Source organism: Hippocampus zosterae, chromosome 2 (assembly GCF_025434085.1).
Source record: "Hippocampus zosterae strain Florida chromosome 2, ASM2543408v3, whole genome shotgun sequence".
In the NCBI taxonomy this organism is placed as follows: domain Eukaryota; kingdom Metazoa; phylum Chordata; class Actinopteri; order Syngnathiformes; family Syngnathidae; genus Hippocampus; species Hippocampus zosterae.
This window is the reverse complement of record NC_067452.1, coordinates 32,665,382-32,691,325: the sequence shown is the minus strand read 5'-3', so window position 1 is coordinate 32,691,325 and position 25,944 is coordinate 32,665,382. Positions and strand designations below refer to the sequence as shown.

The 25,944-nt window shown below is 41.4% G+C and overlaps 1 protein-coding gene across 3 annotated transcripts in view; it reads right to left on the bottom strand.

Annotated features, from left to right (window-relative positions):
* The window catches only part of LOC127596803 (plexin-A1-like), a 193,560-nt gene that overhangs the window by 29,901 nt on the left and 137,715 nt on the right, over nucleotides 1-25,944 (bottom strand). For all 3 annotated transcript variants that reach the window (XM_052059677.1, XM_052059679.1, XM_052059678.1), the window contains exons 11-19: nucleotides 20,690-20,786; nucleotides 15,927-16,150; nucleotides 13,244-13,395; nucleotides 11,600-11,720; nucleotides 10,473-10,609; nucleotides 8,900-9,067; nucleotides 4,633-4,726; nucleotides 3,317-3,553; nucleotides 773-907 (exon numbers count right to left, since the gene is read on the bottom strand). In XM_052059677.1, the coding sequence (XP_051915637.1) occupies nucleotides 773-907; nucleotides 3,317-3,553; nucleotides 4,633-4,726; nucleotides 8,900-9,067; nucleotides 10,473-10,609; nucleotides 11,600-11,720; nucleotides 13,244-13,395; nucleotides 15,927-16,150; nucleotides 20,690-20,786 (1,365 nt within the window). The remainder of the gene's footprint in view (nucleotides 1-772; nucleotides 908-3,316; nucleotides 3,554-4,632; nucleotides 4,727-8,899; nucleotides 9,068-10,472; nucleotides 10,610-11,599; nucleotides 11,721-13,243; nucleotides 13,396-15,926; nucleotides 16,151-20,689; nucleotides 20,787-25,944) is intronic.

The window sequence follows — 25,944 nt, the reverse complement described above, 5'->3', positions numbered from 1 at the left end:
TACTGACGGGCAGAATTATTTTTGCTCTTCCATTAAATGGCAGAAGGTAGAATGAACCGGTGTATCCACCTCTTGTCATTTATACAAAAGAATCAGTCATGGGTTCAATTAAATACATATAGAGTTTACACCAAGTACCGTATTTCCCGCACTATAAGGTGCACCTAAAAGTCTTCAATTTTCTTAAAAGCCAACAGGGTGCCTTATAATCCGATGCACCTTATGTATGCATCAATATTCTGATTCTTGGACATAGTATTTTAAATGTGTATAATTATGTAAAGCGCTTTGTTATAGCCGCAGCGGTTGTGACAGCTCAAAAGAACTAAAACTGTATTTTGTTGTATTCCCTTTAGTGTGCCTCCACCTAGTGGAGGCATAACACAACCTCAGCCTCTATTGTAGCTTCTATTCTATGCACCTTATATTGTAGTGCGCCCTTTATATGACACCAGCTTAAAAACAGACCATTCATTGAAGGTGCGCCTTATCCACCTCACCCTGCGGAAAATATGACCATTTGTGATTAAGACCATATCATCATCATTTCAGTATACAAAATTAAACATACAATTGTAAAAAAAACAACATTCTTGAATTGTTTTAGAGTCAGACCGAAAAGGTTCCAGGAAACTGCATGGAAGACAGGAAAAGCCTCTTCGTCCACATAATGTATTGTTGGTATTTTTATTAATTTTTTAACACACTGTGGTTGCAGAATTTGTGTCATTTTGAAACATTGACCGACCGTGCCTCAGAAAGTTGCACTGACCGTGACTTTATGTTGTCCGGTGAGGTTGGGCCACTCGCACAGTAATTGACTCTCGGACAGGGTTAGAACACAGGGAGTTTCTCCGATGAGGACAGTGTAGTTCAGACGACTGTTACCTGGGATCAGGTTGCGACCCTAAACGAAGGCAAAGACAAATACAATGAGGGGAAAAAAAGCCCCCAAACTCATTCATGAACAATATTCAGCCATTCGTTTTCTGGAGCGCTTGTCTTTATTCAGGTCAACGGGTGAGCTGGACTTCATTTTCATACCGCAACATGACTGGACTGAAAAGCCTCACTTCATTTCTGCACATGCCTTTTTTTTTTTAATTTTTGAAGGAAGATGGGAAGTGAGCTACAATTGGAGGAAGATGAATGCAACACAACATGAAACCTGGCAAGTAACTTCAGGAAAGTGAAGTGAATAGTCTATAAAAGAAATCATACGTGGGACTTAAGAGAAGTGAGTGAGAGGTGATGGCTTCCGTGTCTCCTGTTGCTTTAGCAGTGGGACACAGAGACACACTCCTCTTTGTAATCTCATTGTCTCCGCAGGAGATCGTAACCTACTCCACAACCTTGTAAACATCCTCCGTTCCATCGAAGAAAAACACGCACAAGCACACGCACAAGCACACGCACATGCATGCGCGTGCGTCATTATGACAGTACATCAACGACTACACCCATGCAAAATGGATTCAAAATAGGGACACTGGTTGACTCTAAGTGATGTTTTAGCTGTGTTATTTTATACAATACAATACAATACAATACATGCTGATTTATATCTTTCACAACAGCGGCAGCTGTAACAAAGCGCTTAACAAAACAGTTAACATAAAGTAAAATAATAAACACAACACATAACATAAAACACGGACAGTCGTGCAGTCCTAACCACTTTTCCATCACACGCTTTGTTGTTTGAAGCAGTTTGAGATGAAAGAGGAGAGAGTCAAAGTGTCCTTTAACCAGTGGATCAGAGACGTCATGCTCAAAATGTGCACACGTCGGCTACAAGCTAAGTTTCAAAGTCAACAAGAAGCTGTAGCATCCATTGATGAAAAAAGAGATTGGTTCACTTCTCCTATCCCATGGAAATCCGTTTCAATTCCAAGCGGCGACTCTCGGTTCCAAATACGCATCGGCGCTCTGCGCCAATGCTCCTCTCTCCTCATCCTCAACTTCAGCAGCCATCCATCCAGTCGCACCAACGCCGACAGTCCAACAGTGCCAACATCTCCACTGAACAAAATGGGGTTGTGAAAAATGCTGCCCATTACAGACGCAAAAAACACAAGCGCCCCAGGTCTGTCCAGCACCGACAGTCAACGGCACCGACATTCCTCCCAATCAAAATCTGTGCTGGTACAGGCGCGCTGCTAAGAAGGCGCAATCACCAAGCCCAGATACTTCTCCTTTGACGAATGTCGTAGCCACAAAACGCTGAAAACAGTCCATATCAGGTCCACACAATGAAACAACAAACAACATGTGACAAAACAACAAAAGACAAAAACAACAAAAAAGAACTAAAAAGAAAGGCTCCTGAAGAGCACTCGCCGAAGGCTGCCTACTCGGGCGCCATCTTGGGGAAAAAACATGTTTATGTTTACATTGTTTTCCCCGGTGACAACAGCAATCACTTTTCAGTTCACTGTGGACTGAACAGGATGGATGTGAGACAACAACCTTCTTGCTCATGTTCGCAGTCGTTCTTGGCCGTGTAGATTCCGGTTTAGTATTTTTGTTCTAGAGGTTTTTGCTGATTTTTTTTTTCTGACACTTTTTAATCATGCCAGTGACTGGCAAGCTAGGATCTTATCATCCTGCTCTGTTCACAAAGTTCAACCATGAACCATGCTTTCTACTGTCTTTGTTATTAATTTATTGTTTCCATTGTATATTGTTGTATATATGATATTTGCTCCATGTACATCACTTTGTATATAATGGTGGTTGTTTTAAAGTGCTCTATAAATACAGTTCAATTCAGTTGTTATGAAACCCCAGCACAGCCTTTTTCATGAAGTTAGCTTTTTTTGTCCGTGGCCACAAACCTGCTCCAAAGTTGCCCAGTGCCATGTTTCATTTGTATAAAGCCTTTATAGAACGTAAAAAACATCATAACTTGATCTTGGCGTGAGCAATATAAAAGGTCCCATCAGAACATGATGGGCTGTGAGGGAAATTACTGGCACCTGTGTAGGACCACGGGAGAACCGGGGTGCGCCTGTGAGCCTCCAGGACTCAGCAGCTCCTTCGCCAAATGGCCCATCCACAGAGATAATGATGCACCACGACAAAACTTAGAAAAGAATGGGCCAAAAGGCCACAGCGCACGATGTTTGAGGCAAACAGTGGGTGCTGTCGTGGCCACCAGGAAGACAGTATAAACCCAGCATGATGGTTTTGTCCCTTACTAAAATGGAAGATTTTAGGAGTGAAACGTCTAGATTTTTACTGTGTAGCAAATTCTCTTTGTGTACGACTGAAAAAAAAAGATTAAAAAGAGAATAAATCCAGCTGCATTTCTGACCTTCAGTATCAGTGGAGATGTTGGCTTTAGCTCCATTATCCCCGATGAGCTGAGCGGTTCAAACACAGGGTCGGGATAGTAGCTGAAAGTCTCATTGACCACCACCAAGGAGTTCACATTGTCCATGTAAAATCCGATCTCATCAGGACTGGTGCCGGTTTCGGAAAAGCCCAGCTCAGAGTCTGCCACAGATGGAGCGAGGCAGACCATGACTGAGTTGTTGTACACCGTACAGTTCTGTAAATGAGAAAGACAGAAAGAGGACACAAGAGGTTCATTGAACAATGCTAACAATGCTGTATTACTGCCTATTTCTTTGTCACATATCAATGGCACACTGACCACTGCCCTCTTCGTATTTACTGGTGTGGCTTAACGTAAATGTGCCAACAACAACATAAGGTCCATAATTCTTTTTTAGTCCATGAGATTTTTCATTTGAAAACATTCAATTTGACTTAATTTTTAACAAATTAATTGACATCCATCCATTTTCAACACTGCTCATACTGAACAGAATCACAGGGCGTGCTGGAGCCAATCCCAGGTGACTTCGGACGAAAGGCGGACTCCACCCTGAACTGGTTGCCAGTCAGTCGTAGATCACAGATAGAGAGGAACAACCATTCACACCCACATCCACGCCGTCACTGAGTGGGAACCGATCCCACACTTCCGACACACAAATCAGCCGAGTGTACCACCACGCCATCAGTGACTTATTAATGTATGTAATGTTATGTTTTATATATATATATATATATATTATTATTATTTTTTTTTTTACGAAAGCATTATTGTCGTTGTTTCTCTCATTTTGTGACAGAATTATAGCAGATGCAGCTGTTATGAAAGTGGAACGTAAATAAACTAATCGAGTTGGGAATCATGTGGAACACTGACCTTTGGAATGTGGCCTGAGGTTGAAACAGAAGTGAACAAGTGATCAACACACTTTCTGACACTTCAAGCAGAAGACGCTGGGGGAATGACTGTGCCATGTGAATCTGACAGATTATGCTCGTTTGGGAGTAAATAATGTACGTGTATAGAACTTGAGCAGATATCTGAGCTTGCAAACAGCCTGTGCAAGCACCTGCGCTGAGATGTGGATTTTAATTCATAATTCAAATTTCTGTAAGGATAGGAGATGAAGTCAATAATTCAAACCACACAATGATCGTGCATTGAAAGTAGTTTCTCTTGTAATGTGGCATAGCAGTCACCATCCCGTTGCTGATACTCGCACTTAAATAAACAACTAAATAAAAAATAAAATGGGGAACTCGAGTGGGTGAGAGTTTGTGTGTACTTACATGAAAAGACTCTGCCTGCCCATACTTGGCCCTTATCTTAGGTTCCCGGATTGTTGCAAGGTTGGTCCCACTCACTGTCAGGAGAGTTCCACCACTGTAGCGATGAAAGAAGATGTTTACACTTTGCAGCAAGAAGAATCCTAAGTACATCAGATGAATGTATAAAACAGGTAATCACATGGGTAGGGAATGAAAATATGGAGTGGTTCCCATCTTTTTAGTGGTAAGACCTTCCACTCCTTCACTTTCACAGATCTCATACGGATGTAATTTTCTTCCATTCCTCTCGGACTGACCTTTACAATACATGTATGCGTGTGAATATATATATATATATATATATATATATATATATATATATATATATATATATATATATATATTCATGCTTAGAATTTTTCTGAGAAAACCCATAACTACAAATATTGATTATATTTGTGTCATGTCAAAGCAAACTATTGGCTCAGTCTTGACATGTTCAACAAAAGACAATAGATAGACTAGGCCCGCACCAGAATCGCAAGATCTGAATATTATTCATACATTCAAGCATATATAAATAGTGCAGGTGTACAATTTGCAGATGATCAAAATTTGGATTGTTTACTCTCCTGTTTGTTTCCATCAATCCTCAACTCAACTCAACTCAACTCAACTCAACTCAACTGTATTTATAGAGCATACAAAGTGCTATACATGAAGCAAAAATAATTAACACAACAACAAACGACAAAACAATAAATTAATAATGAAGACATTCGAAAGCACAACAACAGTCAAACTAAAAATCAAGTCTTATGCTGAGACAAAAGCCAAACTAAAGTTTCGGGAGCCACTGAAGGGATGCCAGAGTAGGAGTTATGTGCGCCCTCTTAAGAGTACCAGTTGATAAGTGAGCAGCAGCATTCTGGATCAACTGGAGACGCGTAATGGAGGATTGGCTAACTCCAAAATGCATTATAGTAAATCAGCCATGATGTTACTTTAGCAAGCTGGCTAAGATGAAAGAAGATGGATTTAACAACAGCACTGATTTGCCGGTCCAATTTAAAATCACTGTCCACTTTAAGTTCCAAGTCCTATTTGAGATCTGCATGCTACACTAAATGTTACTGTATATGTCATGGGAAGAATAAATAAGAGTAGAGAGTATCATTGTCGATCGTGTATAGTGCTGCAAAAAATGATGCCTTGAATTGACTCAATTTAATTTTGTTAAGTAGTTGCATGAAAAAAAGACCATTTGCATCCAGATAAATTTTTGTAAGTAGACTTAAAACGACTAGTATCGAAATCCAAATTATTCTAATGTGTGCAGGCACTTGACAAAATAAAAAATAGTCTATACCGTTTCCACCAACATTGCTTTGGAGTAAAAAATCATGGAGCGAGTCCCATTATTGATTGATTTTGCTAAATGATCCACTCCTCCGCTGGCACTTGCCTGGGCTGTAATTTATCTGCTTTACAAACTACACACTCACTTACATCCATCACTTACGTCCCTGCACTCAATTATAATTGATCACGCATTCAGCTGGTCGACTGGCACTGCCACTTACGGATGACTCGATCAAATACAAGCTAGAAGTGAAAAATGCTGAGGTTGTGTTTAATTCAAGTGTACAGTTGAAGACTTTCTGACAGCACCGACACGTTGCCTGACTTCCTCTGGTATGAGACTAGATGTAAGTGCTCGCCCCAACAAGAGCAGCAATTGTTAAAACTAATTCAATTTCCCCAAAAATAGTTTTGCAACCTCAACTGTTACCTACGTCTCTCTTTTGGATCCCATGTGAGCACTTGTCATTGACTCAAGTTAAGTGCTCTGTCTTCATCCAAATGGATCATCATCGGACTTGCACTGCGGCGGAGCTCTAACACTCCCTTTAAATGCCTTTCCTCACTTATCACCGCTCGAGTAAAAGTGCCAATTCTCTGCTGACACGCAAAGGCAGACAATGAGACAGAGATGATCAAATGTGATTTCACATCTAATCGTCATCATCCTTTCTATTTGATCTGATCTGTGACGGTGACATTGTCGGGACCATGCCAGCGAAATCAAAGTGTTCTGCCATTATCTCCACACCTGTAAATGTACTGGGAGGTGTTTATGTTTTCTAATGTTATCTTGTCTTTACAAACAATGAGTTTTGAAACGTTTTTTCTTGGTTGCACCATAAGTAGTTTCGTGTTATTTGATCAAAGTTGGAATCTCTTCTGGAAAAAAAAAGAACAAGAGCTGAAATTGACTCTCCTGTTGAATGCCATTAAATGCTGATCAACCCAAAACCTTAAAAACAAATACTACAGTATATTCAATGACATTACCCAATGAATATGACAGGTCTGTGGAAAGAGAATCTCATCCAACTTTTTTTCTTATCATTTAGTGAGAATTATCCATTTATCCATCCATCCATCCATTTTCTTATCCGCTTTATCCTCACAAGGGTCGCTGGCATGCCGGAGCCTATCCCAGCTGTCTTCAGGCAGTAGGCGGGGAACACCCTGAACCGGTTGCCAGCCAATCGCAGGGCACATAGAGACAAACAACACATGCTCACACTCACACCTTGGGAAAATTTAGAGCGTTTAATCAGCCGACCAAGCATGTTTTTGGAACGTGGGAGGAAACTGGAGTACCCGGAGATAACCCACGCAGGCACGGGGAGAACATGCAAACTCCAGACAGGAAGGCCAGAGCTGGGATTGAACCCACGACCTCTGCACTGTGAGGTTGACGTGCTAACCACTAGAGCACCAGGCCACCTAGTGAGAATTACGTCATGATAAATGAATAATTTTCTCAACCATGTGTTTTCTTTCCGGTGTGGCTCTCATAGCGCTTTGTGAAAGGAAAAAGGTATTGTAGATATCAGACTATAAAAACAGTATCACAATATGTGCATGCTTTGCCCGCCAAGTTTGAAAAAGCAAATGCGGACTTTGATTACGTCACCATCGAAAAGGTCATATTAAAGCACCCTGCAAGGCTTTGGAGGCATGTGCAGGAAAAACAATGGCAACAGCTAAATGAAGCAGATCATTTCCGATCCAAGGGTTACAGCAAGGCCCTTTGGTCAAACAAGGCAGGATATAATACATTCACAAAAAAGAAAAACATTGAAAAGTATAATGTATTTGAGATCATAAGGTGAGATCTCATTAAATTAGAAAATTAATGCATTTTTCGGAACGATGAACATAGTTCAAATAGTTTCAATGATAAACTGGTTTTGAATTATGAACTGAATTGTGAGCTAAACTTTGAACTAGTTCGCAAAGAAAATGAGCTTTCCCAATACTGCCTGTGCCCCTGTGGTAACACTTTACTCGTGTTTAATGCGGAGTTTTGAGGAAATCTTTTTTATTTACTTCTCAGTTTCCATGCACTGCGGTACTCCATTATACAAAGCTATAAAAAGCTGTGCATTAAGAATTAGCTGAGGCAAAAACTTGCGTGATTATCATTAGGCGTTAGCTGACTTTTTAATGAACACTCAGAGTCGAAGCTTGAATGGCAAATTGAGGATGACAACTTCACACTCTGCCGTTGATCACTTCAGATGTAAAAAGTGGGCTTTATATGATAACAAATCTCTGGAGACACCATCAATTTATCACTGTCTACAGCCAGTGTCAACTCTCATCTGGAATTTACATCTGCCCCTGTCCAAATATAATATGCAGGACAGATTCCTTGACTTTGAAAATTAATCTGGCTACTCGCCCAATATAAATGTGAAAAAAAAGAAGAGTTTAATTCTGTACCAAAGTGATCATACAGCCAGCGGTCATTATTAATGACAAAGATTGAATTAAGGGACACATTTCTCAGTTCGTTAAGCCAATGTGAGACCGCTCAATGCTTCTAGGTTTTGAATGTTAAATGTGAGCAGCTCTCCAATGCTCACACTGGCGTCATCAGTCCACTGGACTGACGAGCTGGTAAACGTTGTAGGAGTTTGTATTTCACTGCGTATGACAGCGTTCTGGGCAATAACTCCTTGATTATGTTTGCGGTGATTCTTGTCTGAGCAACAGAGCGTGCGAGAGACTAACAATGTGTTTTGCTATGAAATTCTATGGTCAGCCGATCGGAACCATTTGATGAAACGACAAACAATCTCGTGAGCGATGCATTTTCTCGGTGGGCTTTGTTGGGCTGAACGCCTCACGGGATCGCGGTATCAAAATACAGATGTGATATAAATGTATTTGAATAAAATGTTGTTAGTTGTTCAATGAGACAAAAGTTTACCTGGCAATGCTCCAGTCAGGTTCAATCCTCAGCACAGTGGGGTCTTCGGTATAATTAAACTTGACCTCCGGGTTTCTGAGCTCAGCGTCATCGATGTCCACCAAGACAGGTGCGCTTCCTGGAGCCAGGCCAGCTGGCGTTATGCACACTATCTCATGGGCATTTCTCCTGGATGGACAAATGACTTTGGTTGTTCGGACTGAGATAGCTTACAGTATGTCCAGAAGTGCCAGGTACACCAAAAAAAAATGCGCAAATCACCTTCTAGAATACAGATTCGGACAATATACAGTCTTACATTATAATCATCAATCCAGTATTTGAACAAAAGTAATTTTTAACCTGGAGCCCATGACATGGACGACACCAAACAAAGTTCCATTGCAGGAGATTCTTTGTGGTTCTTATTGCATTCAGTTTTGTCAACAGCAAGCGAAAAAACATGTTCAATTGGATTAAAAAGTCTTGAAAATATGAGAATATAATACACGGAAATGTACTAATGAGTGGGTTCTATCTTTTCGATTACCGGTGCATATTCAATGGCTGAAGCTACACATGACTGATGCAGACAGCAAGTGTGTGAACTATTTCTACTGCATTCATGCACGCAGTTCTGTCAAGCTACTTCATCAAATATACATTTAGTACTTTTATGTGTCGGCAGCTCTCCCGGGACATGACTACGGAACAGTAATGTGGTGTAGAGATACTTTGGTGCAGGCATGCATTCAATTAGTTTGAGTTGATTCTCAATCACCATGGTCAGGGTAAAGTTGAATAGGTGCTAGTGTGCAATACCTTGGCTGCTCAAGGCGGTTCAACTTTTGCAGAATATGTTTTATGTATTCCATTTTAATGTTGTTCTATTCCAAAGCCCCATTTACTGCAACATAGAGTCCAGATAATATAGAATTCCTTGTTGCCTTCTCACCATAGCAACGCCTTTTAAAAGCCAGCAACCTTGACAAGAGGCTACAAACACGGCGGTGCAGTTCGGGTCTGACAGATAAAGACAGAATTGCAGTGAAGTGGAATCGACTGGATTGACTGTGAGGGGGGGGGGGGGGGGTGTTGCGACAGAAATGACTGCGGCAACATCAAAGCTAGCACACAGTAGTTGCTTCAACACAGATTAGCAGCCAGGGGCTAATCCCTACGTTTGACATGCAAGCCACTGTTGTGATAGACGGGAATGTTTTTCTTGCCTGAGATTAAGGAAAAACCTGCGTGAGTTCAGGCGAACCGCTGCTGCGCGCCTGTGAATTCTACTTGTGCGGGCACATACGACACACACCTGCAAACACTGGCAGCGTGAGTACAAGCCTGTCTCAACGGTGATGACACCGTTATTTTTCACACACAGACAACTACTTTCAACACATTATCACATTTTTTTTTCTGCTACATTTTTTTCTGTTCCCTTTCCCAGACTTTCCAATCCCATAGTTCCCAGTGAGTACTTATTGGGTCATCAAATGTCCAAGGCAATGTAATTGAGCATCCAACAGGCACACATTAGTGGCAAAGGAGGAAGAACATATGGAGTTGTGAGAGACAAATATAGTCTTACTTTTTAAAATGGCAGGGCTGAGGTCCAATGCTGACAGAAACAGAGCTGCCTGCATTGAGGTAGCTCCCTTCGATAGTGACCCGGGTACCCCCAGATATCGGACCCTGGGAAGGCTGGATGCCGGTGAAAAATGGTGTCTGGAGAATCGACACATGTAACAAAGACGTGTAAAGTGAGTAGATTGAAATTTTGAGATCTATAATAGCTTTTCAATGAAGACCTTTAACTGTATTCACTATATTAAAAAACTAAATAAATAAACTAAAAATGGACGCATCATCACTGCACTAGAGCAGAAGCCCCCAACCACCGGGCCATATACTGGTACCGCAGTGCAGGTCATTTGTAAACAAAACGACCACACACAATATATTGTATTTATCATTGGGTTCAAGTTTTATTTTGAAATTCAGCTCCTGACTTTTGTGCCTTTGTTGAAATGCACATCTTGGTCATGTGATGTGGAGAAAAAAAAAAAGAAATCTATAAGCCACCAAAAATGAGTAAAACAACAACTATGTTTGGAGAGTGTCTTCAAAAAGAGGAACAATTTGAATCATGAGACATAACAAGCTTCCAAGAATAAGAATGCTGTATTGAGACGATCCAATCGTTTTTTTTTCCAGCCTGTCAAAAAAATCTGAATTTTGGTCAAACTAGTCGTTGTCCCTCAAAATTTGGAGATTGAGACAAAGTAAAAACAGATTAACAGAGGGGAGTTTGTTCACCAACTGCAGTGACAAAAATAGCATCCATGCATCAGGCATATTGTATAAGACTTTTGAGTTCATCATTGGAATTTTGGGACATTCAGTCACAAGAACACCAATGAGCTCGTGAACTCAAACTTCAAGCTCTTAAATTTCTCGACACCAAACTCATCTAAGCATGCGTTCGGCCTGCAGCGACAGAAAAAGGACACTCCCCTACTTAAGTTGAAAGCACAACTAGACGACGTTCTTTGATAGTTTCAGTCCGGACAATGTATAGTACAGGCAAAACTGTTGAACAACGTCACTGTTGAATGGGGAAGTTTGAAAGGGTTAAGCGAGTTTCAATGACGAATAACAAAGGGCTACATGGTGAAAGCATTTCAATGGTTGATGTTACTATTGTGCGGTCCTTACCACAAACGTGAACGGCCTAGGAGAAAGGGCCCTGTAGTCATTAACGCAGTTTCTCACGCACACCTCGACCTGAGCCTCTTGTACTCTGTATCCTGTTGCATCATTCAGCAGACACACTATTCTGTTGGTGGAGGGATGACAGCAAGAGGGAGAATGAGCTCAGAGTGAACTAAATCATGAAAGTGTACACGTTTGTGAACAGAATAGAGTTGATCACATTATATCAATAAAGACAAACTGTTAACATAAAAATTTTCATTGCCGCAACTAATCAGAGACTAAAAAAAAAGCCAAGATGGTTTTCAACAACAACAAAGTAAACTAGGGAGCGCAGTAACATTTCAGACTTTCAAAAGCTCAAATAGGATGCGACATAACCGCAAGCACAACTCAATCAAACATCCATTGACAGTAACCTACATATTTGAATAATATTTTTACATCCGTGCTCATGACCAGTTCTCAGAGCTTTGTTACAACTGTATCGGTTGTGAAGGCTATAAAACTGTATTGTATTGTATTCCTTTTAGCCTGGTACCATCTTGTACTCTGTAACTTCTATTCTATGCGCCTTATAATGCGTTGCACCCTATGCGTATGAAAACCGTTTTAAAATAGTCTATTCATTCAAGGTGCACCTTATAATACGAATCACCTTGGAAAATATGGTAGTTTCATCAATTTTTATTTTGCATAAAAATATAACTTATTTGTTCCTGTCTACATGTGTTATAAAAATTATATCCACAAACAAGCCAAAATAGTACCCATAATGACAGTACAATCATAACCTTGGTGGAGGTTTAAAAAAAAACGGTGGCACCACATTTACCATATCCAATAACCACACCCTTTTTTTCCCTCATCATGTATGCTTTGAAGGTCACCACAATCTAGACTACACTATCTACACTCAGTCACCTCATCCATGGACAGTATGTTGTTGCTGTACCAAAACACAACAGTCAGTGTAATATATTGGTGTTTCATTGTCTGAGCATGTGATCAAACCGTGTGACTAAAAGGACACAAATACAAAAACATACAGTAAATGTGAAGAGGAAGTGGAATGTCAAGATATGGAGGTTAATTGAAGTGTGTGTTTTGTTCAAAATTGAAATGCGTTCTGCTATCTCCACATGCTTGCTTTTCCGACTAACTGGACCAGTGAGAGATGTTCCGATTTGCCTGAACGCAATTCCTAAACTGTGCAGAACCCTGCAGAGGAGTAAATGTCAGGATAAAGGGATGTGAAAGTCAGGGGAAGCACATATATAGGGAGTAATGGAGGGGAACAACAGATGGAATCCTATTATCGTCACGCACAAAAATCTGATGTCTCATTGGGTACGTCTCGGTTGTGTCAACTAAACAGTGTTATGAATTGAAGAGGGGAATTCAGGATTCATTTTGGTCAATTTTTACTAAATCATGCATTTTAGGTCAACTGAAAACTCTAAATTGCTGTTAGGTGCAAATGTGAATGTGAATACTTTGTAGCTGAAGACAGCCCTCCAGCTCTGCATCAATCTACAGATGAATCCATCTTCTCTTCAATCGTTGTGAAAATGCAGTGAGTTATGACAAACACCTTTGTGATTGCACCTGAAATGATACAATGTAGGAGTCTGTCCTCCAATTTACCTCTCGGCGCTCAGGTATTCGGTCTCGATGGGGATGCAGGGCACCTTGCCTAACCTGACGCCCATCTGAATGTCTCTGAAGTGTAGACCCAGGTTTTCTCCAAGGATGGTCACCCTTGTCCCCCCTTGGCGGGGTCCTGTGTCAGGAAATAACTGGAGCGGGAGAGAGAGAGAGAATTCATTCAATATATTTCACTCTCATCTCCTAAGTCAGTGTTAAAAATAGTCTGATTCTCCAATGATGCCCGTGACCTGACATTTCAAGGATGCATCACATTAATACACCCATGGCCACACATATTTAACCCACTCCAGACAGCCCCATCGATCCGCAAGAAGCACACGCACCATAAATAATTGCAGATACCCGGTAATTGGCGATGCAATAAAGACAGATATTGCTATTTGTTAAATAAAACATTCTCAAAGTAAACCAGAGGGAGGAGAAACAAGTCGATGACATACACTAGCAAACCAGCGCAACTATCTCGGGGCTTCAGTGAACGCGAAGACCAAGGCTGTGGTGGGATAACACTCGGTGGTGCTTCTTGAAACCATAATGTGATTTATCACGCCGAATTATGACGCGTAACGAGGACAGGTGTGGCATGACAAAACAAATACAGTGACGGATGGACGGTGGTTACCGCTAACACATACACACTATGAACCAGGACTAGGTTTACACATGTATCATCCTTAACAAGCATCGTGAGGTAATTATGTGTAATCTGTCCATTGCCCTGTGCTCCACCACTGCTCGGTAGAACTGTGGGTATGCTCTCTCTCTCCCTCTCTCTCTCTCTCTCTCTCTCTCTCTCTCTCTCTCTCTCTCTCTCTCTCTCACACTCACACACAAATTCAAAATTTGTAAATACATTATAACAGGGGTGTTATTTGTCGTGGTCCACATTGTAGTTACAGTTTCCCTTGGAGGACCGTTACGTATTTTGTAAATGTTTAATCACCTCCACATATTAGATATACAGCGCACCAAAATTGGATGAATAACTAGTTTTAACATCAGAAGTCAAGTATAATGACGGCTATTGTGGATTACATATGACAATTTGAAATGTTGGTTCAGACTTTAGCAAGCATCATGGAACTTGACATGCTTGATTTGCTTTCACGGACCACATAAAATGATGTGGCAGGCCAGATCTGGCCCCCGGGCCTTGACTTTGACACCTGTGCATTATAAGAACTAAACAAAGAAGGCTTTGACTGGTACCGTTATAGGAATATATACGTTACATGGCTTGAAGGGTCATTTCCAAATAAAGAGCTCATATACTGTACATACCGTACCAAATTGAAGCAAATTACAGATTGAGGCTTATGTCTTCACTGCTTTAGTATTATTATAATAAAATTGATTTTGTCAATTTCTTGTAAAAGAAATTGATTTTACGAGCAAATCAGAAATACTTGGTCCTTTTAAAAAATACATTTTTTTTAAAAAATTGCTGTTATTTAATGCACTCGTAGGCCACTGGGCAGTGAAATTAATTGTGAATCTGGTTTGTCTCGTACGACCTCACATCAAACTTTACCACAATTAAAAATTCAAACTGTGCAGGGCCAGCAGAGTTCACGTAATCATCTCAGAAATGACAGAAAACATGCCAAAATTTCACATGACTCCAAAATAAATTGGGTTAAAAAAGAAACTCCCAATCAAATAAACATCAATCGGGCTTTCCCTTCGCAGTGCTAGATTGATGTAACATCGAGTAACGATTCGGCTACTGTGCCAAGGGCAAAGCCAAGGAGCCAACATGTACTTGTTTTAATAGCAACACATTAAAATAAAGCAGCTTTCATTCTCTGTGAAGGACACCAAGCAGAGTTTTTGTGACCTCGGGGGCTACACCAAAGACAGCTGACGCAATGGCTTATCAGAGTTGCCCAGCCTTGGATCTCTGCAGGTAACCACACACCCTTCAAATGATGATGATGATGATGATGGGATTAAGATGTGGCGCTGAATGAGGCCACATTATATTGGTATTAATGGTGTCTTCACCCCCTCCACCCTCCCACAAAAAAGTGCCTTTTCACAGCATTTTTTTAAGTACTATTATGAATATTATTGGATGATTATTAGGATTCATCCATTTTCTAATCCGTTTATCATCACAAGGGCATGCTGGAGCCTTTCCCAGGTGTCTTCGGGCAGCAGGCGGGGTACACTCTGAACCGGTTGCCAGCCCACGACAAGGCACACACAGACAAAGGGTCATCTGCGCTAACAATCACATCTAAGGACCAGTTAGAGTGTTCCATTAACCTGCCGTGACATATTTTTGGAATGTGGGAGGAAACCGGAGTACCCGGACAACACGCAGGCACGGGGAGAACATGCAAACAGGAACGCCGGAGCCGGAATCGAACCCTGCACCTCTGCACCGTGAGGCCAACGCGCTAACCAATCGACCACCGTGTAGCCCACAAATTTCATTGTGTAATATTTTGATATGTAGTTTATGATATAGATTTACAGTGTAAATACGTGTAATAAAACAAAACAAATTTTTCATTTTTCTGTTCCAGTTACTATTATAAAAAATATAAAAGGGCTAGACAAGTTTAGGTAATTCTGAATTCTCCATTCTGAATTCAGTATTTCTCAAGAAACTGTGCAAAAACTTTTTGAATGACTTTTAAAAATGTTATTTTACCTTGGTAATCTTGGGATGGGTGCATCGGCTGTTGCCAGATGCAGCATGCATCCAGCCTCCCCCATCAATCAACTGCAGCGGGAGGTGGGAATTGAAGCCAATCGTACATTCCTGTCTCAGAGAGCACTTCTTTTCCTGGACGCACCAACCGCACTCGAACCGGGGGTCTGCCTTCAGACACATGCCACAGCTATCCCGCAGTGCTCTGCACTTATACAGGTGGGCTGGATAGCAAAACAGAGTGACAATACAAGACAAGCATGAAAGACAATGCCGTTATTCCCTGAAAATGGTCCATTTCACAGTATTGTAAAACCTTCATAATATCATAATTACTTTATTCAACAAACAATACTGATTGTTAGCCAGCAGGTGTTGGTTAATGTTCATTACACTCAATCAAAAAAGAAAAGAAAAAAAGGCAAACCCAGTGCAAATAGAGCAGACCATTGACATTACCAATGAGAGCCTTGTATTATTAGCCTCAAATGAGCAACACTAATTCTTTTATAAAACATTGTTCTGTTTGAAATGCACTTTTGTGTGTGTGTGTGTGTGTGTGTCTCTCTCTCTCTCTCTCTCTCTCTCTCTCTCTCGCTCTCTCTCTCTCTCTCTCTCTCTCTCTCTCTCTCTCTCTCTCTCTCTCTCTCTCTCTCTCTCTCTCTCTCTCTCTCTCTCTCTCTCTCTCTCTCTCTCTCTCTATATATATATATATATTCATTCATTCATTCATCTTCCGAAACGCTTGATCCTCACGAGGGTCGCGGGGGGTGTTGGAGCCTATCCCAGCTGTCTCCGGGCAGTAGGCGGGGGACACCCCGAATCGGTTGCCAGCCAATCACAGGGCACACAGAGACGAACAACCATCCACGCTCACACTCACATCTAGGGACAATTTAGAGTGTTCAATCAGCCTGCCCCGCATGTTTTTGGAATGTGGGAGCCGACGTGCTAACCACTGGACTACCGGGCCGCCTATATATATATATATATGTGTGTGTGTATATAAAGCAGCCAATTAGGCAGACAGGAATTGAAAGCGCAGTCTGCAACTGAGTAGTCAAATCCATTTTGTCTCATTTGCATCAAGGCATAACTTAACTTCATTGATCAAAGTGTTGACAGATAATCAAATGCTTTGTGATTGATTCTTAATTGCAACTCATAATTGCACTCTTAATTGAATTGATTTGTCATGCCCGTCAGTAACTCGGCTTGTGCTAAGACTTTTTCCCCCTCCCCATGCTGTTTTAATAGAGAGGTCCTGGTTTATTTGAAGATTTTTGGGGTTGTTGAATGATTAAGCTAGGTTTAAAACTATTTATATTTCTGAATAAGTAATTGGTAAAAGGCATTTAAGTTCTTAAAATCCTTGCAACACTATTGAACAAGAAATGGTCGACAAATCTCGCCGAAAACACTTGTTATGATAAAAGTCAAATGCAAAATAAGAAAAAGAAATGGTTTCTCCAGATAATGTCTTTTAACGTCCAGCATAAATTGATCATTTATTGTGCATAAATGAATTCCGTTAACTCCTCGGAGTGGAAAAAGTCATTCGAAATAAAAATGAACACAAATAACCTTTAACAACTGAGAAGCAGCGGCTGATGAAAGGAACTCACTATGTGTGTTGAGTGTGTGCGTCTTCATATTATATTGGTTTAAAAACACAGCATTAAAATGAACATTTTGTTGTGGTTAAAATAACAGAGACATTTAAAACAAATAAAGTGGATCCGGGCATTGGAGAAAAATCATCCCTGCTTTCACTTCTCTTCCTCGCACAGAGTCAAAGACTTCAAAGTGGGCTCCGTTCGAATCCATCTGCCGCAGCCTTGGCCTTCGCGCACCCTAATCTGATTAGCGATGGTTTAGCTTAAAAGTAGCATAACGCTAATTAATCTGAGGCAAATGTATGATTTAATTAACATCTCCACTTCACACTAGGGCAAAGCTGGGCAAGCGCCCATAATACTCCTCCTCAAACGGATAATACAGTAACACGGCTCGGATGTTGAAAGAGAAAGAGAGGGGCTGGAGTGCCGAGGGATTAATGGAGGGTGGGGAGAAAAAAAAGGAGGAGAAGGTCTTTATGCAGTGAGTGAGCAAGGACGACTGCAAAATGTTCCGCTGCTCCAAGGCCCTCCTCCGCTTCTCAAATTTGTGTTGTGGCGACCACCCTATTGAGTGGACCTTTAGTCGCAAATTGAATAGACGCTTGCCAGGCACCTTCCCAGGCAGCTCTCAAACTCTCCTCATCCAATGGAATGACTGGAGCTCGCGCTTAGTGGATAAGGACAAGCATAATTTCCACCTGCATATGTAAATGCAGGCATGTTTCTTTATGCATGAATTGTGGGAGTGTTGTTTTGTGGTTTCAAATTGCTGTCGCAAGTCGCGCCGAAAAATAATTTCTGGATTTAAGTGACAGAGAGAGAGAGAGAGGGAGAGCAACAGCTGGCCACCAGCCACCACCAGATATCCAGAGCACATACCGGTATATATTGTGTTTTACAATAATACGTAACCATATTTACAACTTCACATTTACAAATGAAAGAAATAGTGCTGGTGGGAGAAATGTTCACTAGCCCTGATAAGATTGGGTATAGTCACGGCGGCGGCTCGTTGTCACCCTCTGGGAAATTGTCAATATTTAGTCAGCGGGTTCCCAAAATTGTGCAGGTGATGTAATTGATGAAAATAAAACGACTTATTTTTAATTGTCCCTAGGTGTGAGTGTGAGTGTGAATGGTTGTTCGTTTCTGTGTGCCCTGCGATTGGCTGGCAACCGATTCAGGGTGTCCCCCGCCTAGTGCCCGAAGACAGCTGGGATAGGCTCCAGCACCCCCCGCGACCCTAGTGAGGATCAAGCGGCTCGGAAGATGAAGAAGATTTTTAATGCCCGTGATAAAGATTGCCGAGCACATGTCCATTTGAAGACTTTACACCGATTAAGATTTGACAAGAGAAGCATACGGAACGCAAACCGCAGAGGAGAATGTTTTAAATGAAATAGTGCAGACAGAGTAATTAGGTTACGACCTATAAGCAACTCATTTGCAAGTTATCTGCAAGATGAACTGCCTGTCTGACTCCTGTCAGAAGTGGGCCAGACAGAAGGCATAGGACGCAATTAACACGGGCACTTTTTCCATCTAAAAATAGAAAATGAATAGGAGGGAGGGACAGAAACAAACAACAGAAATGTTAGTAATTCTGAATCTGTATGCAGATTTGAAGCAAATATCTGTGTGACACACTTGAGAGCCCGACTTATGTTATCTTGTGTAATGGGACGTTAGAATTCATTAGCCTCTGCAGCGCAATATATTACACTTGAGAAAGAATTCTGAATGCGTAATTGTTTTCCACTTCATGCGCAAAGAGTCATTAAAATAATAAATGCTATCCTTCATCCACTTTTTGGATTTTCTCTCTCACCTCCTTAATTTTCATCTTCCCCGTCTGCCAGTGCGCGGTGTATTTATCAAGCTGTTGTCTGTCCACCCTTCATTCTCATCCATCGTTTGTTCCGCTTCTCGCAGGTTTCTTCCATTTGTATATCTGTCTATCTCACATCTATCCGGTTCATTTGGTTGCGATGGATGTTTGCTCTGAAACAGTCCTAAACATTCATCTCATGCTTTCTCACCCCTTTTCATAACTGAGAGTACGGCCGTGTTTTCACAAATACAAGGATCATGGTCAGATTGATTTTTTGATGTAATCTTTAAGATAAATCATATTTTTAATGAACTCAGCGAGGCAGTAGGTACAAAAATATTTAGAGCCCAAAACGAGGACAAGGCAAATGTGAATTTCTTCTATTTGTTTTTTCAACCAAAGGATACAACATGTAATGAAGGTAGCCGCCCAAAACATGTTCCATATTTTCCTTACTAAAAGGCCCACTGGATTATGAGGCGCACCTTCAATGAATGGCCTATTTTGTAATTATTTTTCATGTATTGGGCGCACCGCATTATAAGACGCAATCTACAATGCATCCACTAGATGGAGCTATGCTCACGGAAATGCCAACAGAACATTACACTACACTACACCCTGATCTATATAGCGATGATCAGATGTCAGTTAAATGTATTTAATAAAGCAGCGACACAGTTCACTTCACCAACAGCAAGTTAGAACATTGATTCGTTAATGTTGATCTCTCTTGCTGCTGCTCTATCTCCGTGTTCAACTGCGAAAACGATCACCTTCATTGAGTTTGAACTCTGCGATGTACGCATGTCTCTAGCAAGGAGACATTTTGGGGTTGAAATTACCGTAATGACCATACACAAGGCGCATCGAATTTTAAGGCTCACCATGAGCTTTGAAGAAAATGGAAGGCTTTTAGGTGCTCGTTTTAGTGCGGAAAATACGGTAAATTAAAATGTGCACCTATGGATAACATGCATATAAAAATTAACCACAATCTCTAAACCGATAATCCACGCTGACCACAAAACCACAACTATAATCCGAACCCTAAAACCTAATTTAAACCCGTACACCAGGAATAGAGAACTCCGGTTCCTCGAGAGCCATAGTCTGCCTGTTTTAGATCTCTCCCTACACCAACGCACCCGATTCAAACGATCAGCGCATCAGCAACCTCTGTAGAAGCCTGAAACGATCATGATCAATTGAATCGGGTGTTTCGGATTAGGTAGAACTCTGTGGGTAACCTTACCATTATAAAAAATAAAAATAAATTCAAAATATAAGAGTTGATGGTGTTGCTGTTTTACCTTGGATGTTGAAGGGATTGTCGATGACAAAGTTTCCATTCCACAGCACGGAAAGGTCAACTGGGAGGTCACTGATGTCACTGCCCTCGTAGTCATACTGATCAACAAAAAATAGACAGAGAGAGTCACCTGCACAGGCGAAAACAATTCATTTGTGATTCATTTCTGGCTTGTTGGTGGCAGAGAGTTATGCAGCATGGCCATGCAGGGACTGACCAAAATAGAAACATTCCATAAACACATAACACGCACACACACACACACACAAAGGGATATGACAGAAGGGTTTTAGCTGGATGGGCATCGGGAGAATGTCATGGGAATGGGAGTTAAGAGGCAAAGACAACAGCAAAATGAAAGAAGAGAGGAAAAAGGTGAGGCATCAAACAGTGGTAAACGTGTGAGAAGGGATTCACTCACACTTGATAGAGAGGCCGCGCGAGAGAGGAGGGAAAGATGCGATAGGGAGCGAAAGTGTAAAGTGAAATTGGCGTTTTCCATTTGCTCACTGACACACTTGATTTGGTAGAGCGAACTTGACCACTCCAAATACGTCATGGCGCTTGTAGCGCATACGCACCCATTTATGATGCAGACTTCTCCAGCACACCCCATATGTCTTTGTGCTCGTATCCCCGTACCCCCTTATCCGGTTGGGACCCTCACCCGGGACACTCACACGAGGCGGGATGCTTTTATTAGCATTGCCGCAACGTCCCCACTGATTAAATACTTGCTTGGAAACTGGCAATCAACAGTGAAACAATAGGACCCTCCGAGGCCAGGCACCCATTAAACTTTCAGGGATTTCACTTGTTTGCTGTCACCAAAAACACCTGTGGACTTGTTCTCTAGTCGGCTTCTGCCTATCCCGGCGGCCCGCCACATCATGCTTTATTCATACGGTCACATGCTTTAAAAATGCCAACGCAGACCACACCGCGGCACCATGTCACATTGCAATCACCCACGGTCTAATCGGGTTTCTGGGGGCCACTCGTGAAGAAAAAAGGCAGTCAAGGCAGTGAAAAGCAAGTTTCTGACATGCAGTTTTTGCACTAAAGCTGATGATAATTCATGTGGACGGTCTGAACTTGACCACAATCGACTCAAAGTGGCTCTTCAACCTTCATTTATGTTTCAGGGGATTTTTCTCAATATGAATTCATTCATCTCAGACGATTCTAAAATATTGAAATGCAGCGCAGGTGTGTGGTGACATGTTAGCATTAATAATTGTCGTGTAAGAGTAGAAATAAGTTCACGGTTGTCAACAATAAAGCTCAAAAACAAAAACTGGTCTGAGTCCTGAGGCTCCAGCGGTTGCGTACTCTAAAGACGGAATTTGAGAAGATTTTTTGTTTATTGATGTACAGAAAATAACTCATTGCTTCACTCACTTAATTTGGACTATTAGAAGCTATTCATAGAAATATATTTCATTTTAAACGGTGAACATTTTTTTAGGGTTCATACTGGTAGATGAAGAGATGACGGTCTCTGTCTAAATGCGTTGAGGAAAATCTTAAAATGTGCTGGTAGTATTGAAAATATTCACGGTTAGACATAAACTGCCAAATGAATTAAAAAAAAACATTTGATTTCCACAATTTCTACACACTTTTCTGACAGTGTTTCAAAATGATGATTTGAGCTATCACATCTGAAACAATCGTGATGACGGCTTGATACGTTTCGGCTAGTTAACCTCGCTTACCATTAAAGCTATTTTTCGTCCGTTCAAGACCCATCCCTGTAAAACGTGTGTGTCCCTCACTCCCCTGATGCACTTATGAAGTCCGGGCTCCGCTATCGGCTATTGGTCAGTCACTGACTTGACTTGTGGTTAAGCTTTGATCTCTAGTGGTGGTCTCTATTCGGTTAAAAGTCTTCTAGTGGCGGGCTCAGCTGAACCCTCGCTCCTCCTAAATGAGAGGTCCCTCTGCCTGGCTCTGTGTCCTTCTTCTCCTCCCTTGAGCGCTGAGAGCTGCTGGAGATGAGTAATCAAACTCATTACTGGAGCCTCCGGCCAGCGCCTGCATGTCACTGCATGTAATTAATCTACCTGAGCCAAACATACAGTAGCGGGGCCCCTGAGGGAAAAAAGACGAGTGGTGAGCAGGCTGGTGGGAAAGAAATGTGGCAAATTCGGGGGAGTTAAGCTCAGGGAGAGCTACAGGGCAAATTAGTGGGGGAATACGAATTTGGTAAGAGAGGACATTAAAACGATGAGGATAGCAAAAGAGGACAACGAACTGAAAGAGAGTACAACGAAGATGAACAGTGAACAACGACCCCTGCCAAAAAAAGTGTTTTAAAGGCAGAGGAAGAAGATTGTAGAGAGTAAGTTATTGAGAGGTGTGGCAAGGAGAGGTAGCATTGGGACACGCGAAGTACGTGGTGAGCAGAAAAATCGTTCGCCGGCCTCATTACAGGGACACTGCAAGTTGTCTCAAGTTCATTCGCTATCTGCCCCGGCACTCGTTTACTCTCCCGCTTCATGAATCGTCTCTATGGATTGCATGTCTTTGCAGAATGTGGCGACAGATACTGTATTGCATGCGTGCATGTGTGTGTGTGTGTATATCCTATCGAGTGGGGAGTTTGCCGAATTTCACCAAAGCGGAGCAGCTGCGTGACGAGGGGGGTTGAAAAGCTGAGTTTGTGTGCACGCCCTCGTGTAATTAGTCATCTTGGCAGATACCTTGAGAGTGCGTTCCAAATACACTTCAAGTAGTCTCTTTACTTTCGAGGGACTTTTTTCTGCCTCTCTGATTCGACTTTTCGAGCGTCGTAAGATTTTGCGATGCAATTGGCATTTTGCACCAATACTCACCACTAGTTCAGCCTCCATCAAAGAAAGACAACATTGTGGTAGTAACATCAGCGAAAACATCAGAGGGGCTAACAAACTCATAACAACAGCGTGGACAATTATTTCAGGACCACGCGTAAACTGCTCAGTATAATAATTAAAACAGAATGCTCAAAATGACAGATTTTAACCACAAACTTGTGGACAATACAACCATGTCAGCATTTTCTTTTCATTTTGTCTGACACTTACGACACACCGTGTTTAACCCGGCAGAGTGGAGGACAGACCACAATCGCATACACACTGGGAGATTGAAATAGCAAAACAAAACAAATGAAATTAAATGAGAGCAAAACGCCATGATCCTGTTGTTTTGTGACTGCAGCAAGTGGCAGAGGATGGCCTTCCCTCCAGCATGCACACCTGCTGCCAATGTTTTCATCAAGTTAGCCCTGTGTTTAAGGACTGCCTTATTGCCAAATCTCTGTCGTTGTCATGTTTCGGTTTGTGACCAACAGGTGGCACTGTGGGGCTTTTCACTGCAGCTGCACACCTGTTGGTCGTTCGGTAATTGTTGGCATAATAGGGCTCCCGCCCGACCACTCATTTTCGGGTCATTGATTGTTGCTGTTTACTCTTTACTGCTGTCATGTTTGTTTGTTTGTTTGTCTTGTTTAGGTCATGTTTTTGGTCATGTATCTGTTATTGATAGTTTTGAGCTTCAGTCATGATTTTTGATACTTTGGACTTTGTTTGTTTAGGATTTAGTTTTCTGTGTTTTATCAATATACCTTGCTCCTCCCTCTTGCCTGCTTTTTGGGGTCTACCACCACCTCGCAAACGTGACAGTCGGATTATTAACCTTGTTTGCTGCTCTTGCTCAAGTGTTGTTTTCTCGAGCTCTAGATCTCTTCATTGTTATTTTGCTCTCTTGTACATCGTTAGTATATCTTGATATTATTTTGTCTTACTCTTGTTTTGTTTTCGTGTAACTGAACTCTTGTCATTTCGTTTATATTCTCGGCATGACTATCACCTTGCCTTTTTCCAAGCGCTTTTTGCTTATGCCTTGTTTTTCCTGGCTCCTTGTGACCAGCGATTTCTCTTTATACTTTGTCGGTGCGCTTTTTGTTCCGGGTTTTGTTTGTGTCTACGTTTGTGGGATCCAATCGCCATTCAGTTTGTCCATGGGCTTTGTCAACACATTTGTTAGACTTATGTTTGGCCACTTATGATGCGATCTTTAAAATAATACACCATAAGTTTCTTTATTTTGCTACGTTTGCATGATGACTTGAGTGATTCTGATGAAGGCAGGGCACCATCGGCACTTCATGGTGACTCTCTCTCTCTCTCTCTCTCTCTCGTACGCACACGCACATACACACCTGCCGGCAGAGGAGGTGTAAGTGCAATAAATCATGTTAAGCAGATCACTGGTTGTTACTGACACCACAGTCTCGATCAACTGCGTGATTAGGAATTGGATCGTGTGGAGGATCAGCCATATGCGTATATATATTATGTTGGGCTCTGAAATATCTCAACATGATTTCTGGATACTTAGTGTGTGTGCAAGTTGGATGTGTGAGTGCTGGAGAGCAGGGTAAGTAATGAAATAACGAAACAGAAAGATTGAATGGACAGGGGAACTGCCAGCTAATTTTTGCGATGATTTATTGCACGTGACTCCCCCAGACACAACCTGCTGTGATACATAAACATACAATCCCTGCCGTCCCCCGGAGAATACTGAAAACAATGGTAACAGTGAGCAGGTTATCAATCATAACGGGTGTTATATACCGTCCGTTTAGTGCGCTATAAAACAATCTTTCAGTTTCTTTTTGCCATTTAATACTCTCACACGCCACTGGAATTAAAATGTACACACCAAGTCTCAGAGCACCCACAGAATTTTAATTGTATGAGTTCAGTACTAATTTTCTATGGTTATTATCACGAAAGCACATAACGTTACTTTGTATTTGCATTGTATGTATGTTGACTTCATTCCAAAAGAGCCTAATTGCAACATGACATGGAGAAAAAAAAAAGATAATTTGGTTAAATTTTACTTATTGCTCTGCGGCGTGGTCATTTGCAATCATTTACAAATGTGAACAATTTATTGAGATTTACAGAGACAAATTGTGGCATCTTGACATTTATCCATTTCCCATTTAATGCCAGAAATTACAAACATAATTGGTGTATTCACTTAAACGAATGTCATTAATTATTAATAATGACTTCAGCTGTCCCCAACAAATCTTTTTCAAATTGATTATGCTCGCGATGATTCCACAATTTAATTGGGAAATCGTGTCACCTGAATTTGGTGGTTTACTAAGCAAAAATGTTTAAACATCATCATAATTACGTAGGGCGGCACAGTGGGGTTTTTGCATGTTCTCCCCGTGCCTGCGTGGGTTTT